At 56.0% G+C, this 4,798-nt stretch overlaps 2 protein-coding genes across 2 annotated transcripts; both read left to right on the forward strand.

Annotated features, from left to right (window-relative positions):
- Positions 1-578: 578 nt before the first annotated feature.
- SDRG_11143 (hypothetical protein) lies at positions 579-2,481 on the forward strand (the record flags this gene model as incomplete). The annotated part of the gene is made up of 3 exons (XM_008617171.1): positions 579-645; positions 1,614-1,827; positions 1,868-2,481. 3 exons carry the CDS (start codon positions 579-581, stop codon positions 2,073-2,075), a joined length of 489 nt encoding a protein of 162 aa, XP_008615393.1. The 3' UTR covers positions 2,076-2,481.
- Positions 2,482-3,955: 1,474 nt separating this feature from the next.
- Positions 3,956-4,711, forward strand: SDRG_11144 (hypothetical protein; the record flags this gene model as incomplete). The annotated part of the gene is made up of 6 exons (XM_008617172.1): positions 3,956-4,117; positions 4,161-4,256; positions 4,306-4,410; positions 4,454-4,552; positions 4,603-4,671; positions 4,703-4,711. 6 exons carry the CDS (start codon positions 3,956-3,958, stop codon positions 4,709-4,711), a joined length of 540 nt encoding a protein of 179 aa, XP_008615394.1.
- Between the last annotated feature and the right edge of the window lie 87 nt (positions 4,712-4,798).

A 4,798-nucleotide genomic window follows, 5' to 3' on the forward strand; every position in this document is an offset into this window, starting at 1 on the left:
ACGATGTTACGACAACAACCATGGCGATGGACATGACTGCAACGCGCGAGAGGAGCCCCATCCAAGCTGACCACCATTGCTGCGTAGACGAGAGTCGCACGTTCGAGATGCCCGTAACATTAGTAGAGAACTTAGGACCGCTGAGGCAGCGACTCGAGGAGATGCGATCATTGCTGCCCGCGCGCGCGGGCCAATGACGTCGCGGTGTGCACGATGCTGGGCAGCATGGCGTCTCGCGTAGCTCGTCAGAGGTCCAGTGAGCTAGCAGGAGCGCATCATCTCGCCGGCAGTCGTGCGGCCGGCGAGATCGATTGTCCGGGGATCCGCCCTTGCGCAGACTCAATGGCTCGTCACGCATGCTGTTGCGGCGCCGTGTTGACAGCTACGTCGTACAAGCGCTTCAACGTGGCACGGCCATCGGAAGTAGGTGTGCCGGGAAATTTCAAGATGGCCGCTAGCAGAATGGGTACTGATGATTCGCTGAAAAGGAACGCTTACGCCATTTGGATTGGCTGTTCAATAATAATTGATTCGGCCGATGCGATTGGCTAAAATGTTGACACGGTGGCGTCGGATCCATGCGCAGCCGCCGGTGGGATCGATCGGTGGGCCAACTCGAGTTTTCAACAAAGTTGCTCAAACTTGGTGAGGTGATAGAGGACACTCTGGAGAGCTCAAAACACATCGTCATGTTGACGTGCGCAATGTCTAGCGCCCCCTACGGACTTCGCCACTATTTGTGGTACATGCCATATTAGGACACATACTACCATATTTAGCGCCTCACGACGGACGCCGAGATCGGTCACAATGTCACCGCCAGTACTGTCTGTACCCCTTGATTCTACGCGCGTTCACTGCAGGGATCAAGCAACCAGTCTTATCGACGACTCTATACACGACTACGTCGTATCCAAAATATACACCGTGCGGTGCAGTCGGCAACGGGAGTCAATCAATCAAAATTAAAATTGTTGGCCAAATGCACAACTTCGAGTACGGCTTGGAGTCTCTCCATCGATCTACCGGTACCTATTTCTTACTTTGATAGATCGAAAGAAATCGGGATGCAGCAGCGTCGAGGCGCTAGGCAATGCGCTCTTGGCAATTTAGCACAACCGAATCAACATGCGTCCGCGTACGCAGCGGACGCCGAGTTGTCGCTGCAGTGCAGGGCTGGCTGCTGAAGGTGGTGCCGTCAGCCACCGGCGCCGTAGCAGTAGACATACCATTTGCGTTGTATAGTCGACGTGCCGAGACCGACACCGACAGCGACAAACTCGAGCGCTGATGTGCGGGACCCTTGTCTCTCGCTCGCTATTGTTGCGTCGTCGTGTGTCCACGTCATAGTCCACGTATCCGGACACGTATCCAGATACCAACAGCAAGTGCCGCCGGCGCTGTGGCAGAGAGCCGCGCGCAACATCTCGCGGCGCCTAGCCTCCTCCTTCCAACCTCGCGCACCTGACGCATGATGTCCTGCTGCTTGTACACTGCAGCCAAACCAGAGACTGCTGCCAGCATACCGACAATCATACCGCCCGCCGGGAATATGTGGCCTCGGCAAGCCGCGCCTTGAAGCTGTACGCGCTCCATTTACAAGGTGCTCTCAGGCACGTCTGTGCGCCAGAGTGTGTGGACGAGCGTCGTGTCGAGCACGCTGCACGTGTTCCTTGAGATGCTCATGCTGCAAGTGCTCTCTGTCAAAAACGTCGAGAAGCCGGGTACGTTCTTTATTCCGCAGCTCAAGAACGGTACTGGCGCGAGCAGCTCCGACGCGTCCATGGCGACCATATCACGCTCTATCTTCTCGAATCCAGCCGCGGCGTGAGCTCTTGTTCAAGAGCGTTATCACGGCCTTTGGCAGCCTCGCGCTCACCTACGGCGCTCGCATTGCCATTTCCACGCGTCAACGCGGGTGCTCGGACCCGACACACATCACTTTTGTGACGCCGCGTCTTTTTAGTCGTATCGACCACCAGTGTGTTGGCGGTCGAGTACCTGGCAGCCTTCTCTTTGCCACCACGGGCACCGAGCTCTGCTTCTCGATGCCCTATAGCGACATCGTCCTCTGATACCTCTTCACGCAGCTGCACATTGCGGTCGCATTTGTGGTGTTCATGCGTCTGGCCATGTTTATCGCCGAACGCCTCGTCCTCGGCTAGCACACCGACGCGTTCGAGATTGCTACCGATGAGGCGGCATACTCGTAGAAGCCTTGGAAAGCGATCAGGAGAAGCACGTCCAGCGTCATACAACGAACCTGGCAAGTACCACAAGGCGACCGCACGGCGCTCCTTGAACGTGTCTGCTTTGCGATTTCTTTCCATCCACGTCTCGATCATGATGATGTTTGCGTCCGGTCCCTTGGTCGCGTTCTCATTCAGCACTACGGTAGCTGATCAAATAACATTCTGAAGCACATATAGGATGGCGACTCGATGCGGGGTTCCACAATTTCATTAATGTGATTATTGAATTAGTGTGTACCTAGCGTAGCCGTGCACAGAGTCCTTCTCGTCTTCGACAGACTTGTTGCCCGGTACTAAATGTGGCATAAAGTGTCTCTATATGGCATATGCCACAAATAATGGCGAAGTCCGTAGAGGGCGCTAGACATTGCGCACGTCGACGCGACGATGTGTTTTGAGCTCTCCAGAGTGTCCTCTATCTCCTCGCCAATTTTGAGCGACATTGTTGAAAACTCGAGTTGGGCGACCGATCGACCTCACCGGTGGCTGCGGCATGTATCCAATGCCACCGTGTCAACATTTTAGCCAATCGCATCGGCCGAATCAATTGTTATGAAATGGCCAATCCAAATCACGTAAGCGTCCAATTTTAGCGAATCATCAGTACGCACTCGGCCTTGCCACGGCCGTGTCATGTTGAGGCGCTCCACGCTGCGTCAGTGGGCATGGCGCCGCTGTAGCATGCGTGACGAGCGACCAAGTCGGCGCGAGGGCGGAGCCGCGGCCAATGTTGTCGACGGCCTCATGGGCACGCGACTGCCGGCGAGATGATGCTGGCTCGCTCGACTGCAACGACAAGCTGCCCAGCGCAGCGCGCCGCAACATGCTCTGACTATCGTCTTGAAGACTCTTGTCGATCATTCTGCGCGCTGCTGCCAAACCTTCTTCAATCGCTGTGATAGTTTCGGCCGCCTTTTCTAGCTCCCGAGAGGCGGTATGCCAACGCGCGAGGCTGCATATAACAATCTGCAAGTACTTAAATCTCGCCAACAATGTTGTCCTTCTCCACGTCCGAGAACGACAGGTTGTTTCAAGCCCTCTAGTCAAGATGGTGTCGCGATGGTCTTGCAGGACGCACTATTGACACTATGGAGTGCCAACGAAGCTAGCCATGATGATCATGCACTCCCCGCGCCTTGTTTTTTGTCGACGGGTTTGGTTTGGTGTGCTCAATCAAAATCGAATCTTCACAATCCCCACAAATGTTATAGCTGATAGTGGATAGCTGGTGCACAAATGTGGGTGCGACCCGTCTGACAAATTTCTCAGATTCACAACCGACGATATGTGTTGGCTCTGGCGTTGTGGCATCTAGACATTACCTTTGTCTAGTCACTCGACTGACGGTAAAGTATTGTTGCTAGAGTTAAGCGACACTAGACGAACACGCCAGCCATTAAATCAGTGGCTATCAAAGTTCCGGTATCCGTTGGTGTCAGCACGCAGTGCACATCGTCATCCTTGCGCGCGCTCGCTCCATGTTTCTCGATGCCAATGCAGGCCGCTTTGACCAGCCCCACTCGATGTCCATGGCTGGTGCATGAGATGTAGAGCATCGTCTGCTGCCCGTAGCGACAAGATACTTTGCCTTTGCGCTGATCAGTTCGTGCAGCACGGGTTCGTTGTACCACCCTGCGACTACAACCCGCACAGTGCCCCACTCGGACCATGGTATTCTTGAAGAAGACACGCAGCACACCAGCATGCAGCGTGGGGACACGACGGGCTCTGCCAGCGACGACGACATGAGCTTGGACGGCTTGACGCTCATCGAGCTCATGACCAAAGGCAAAGAGAACGAAGTGCTCTGGCGCCTCCGCACGCCCGGCACCATCACCGACGACGACCTCACGACCCTCGACGGGGTCTCTAGCGTCCTCTTCCTAAGCTGAACTGACATTAGTTTAGGATGGCGACTCGGTGCTCTCGATGGCAGCGCTCTCGGGCTCGTTGCCCGTCGTCCAAGCGCTTGTGGAGCTGACGCCGTATCAGCGCATTCCCAACGTCCGTTCTTCTTCGGCTCATATTGACCTCATATGCCTCGTATACGTAGTTTGCATGGGTGACCATGCAGCGAGCGGTCGCCTACAACCATCTCCCGGTCGTAACGTACCTCTGGGCCGTCCTCGCGGACCCGTTGGAGCTCGTGTCGCCGACAGTACGTGTCCTCGTCCGTCACGGTCGCTCATCATTGTCACTAGAACGGCAACACGCTCTTGCACCACGCGGCAGACCACAGCGCCATGGGCGTGCTTCGCTGGCTCGTCCCGCGCTTCTCGTCCGTTGACGTCACCAACAATGTACAACAGACACTTTCGGTGTCATTGGACCCTAACCACGGACGCTGTAGGACGGCGAGACGCCGTTTCTGGTCGCCGTGTCCAACGCCGACTATACATGCGCGGCCGTGCTTGCGGCGGTCGGCGCCGACATCTTTGCCCGTGCCGCAGTACCCTTGATTGCTCCTGACGTCTTGACGTCTAACAACGTCTCTCGCGTAGGACGGGAACACGGCGCTGCATTATGTGATCCGGCAGGCGCCCGAC

Source organism: Saprolegnia diclina (genome assembly GCF_000281045.1).
Source record: "Saprolegnia diclina VS20 unplaced genomic scaffold supercont1.39, whole genome shotgun sequence".
In the NCBI taxonomy this organism is placed as follows: domain Eukaryota; phylum Oomycota; class Saprolegniomycetes; order Saprolegniales; family Saprolegniaceae; genus Saprolegnia; species Saprolegnia diclina.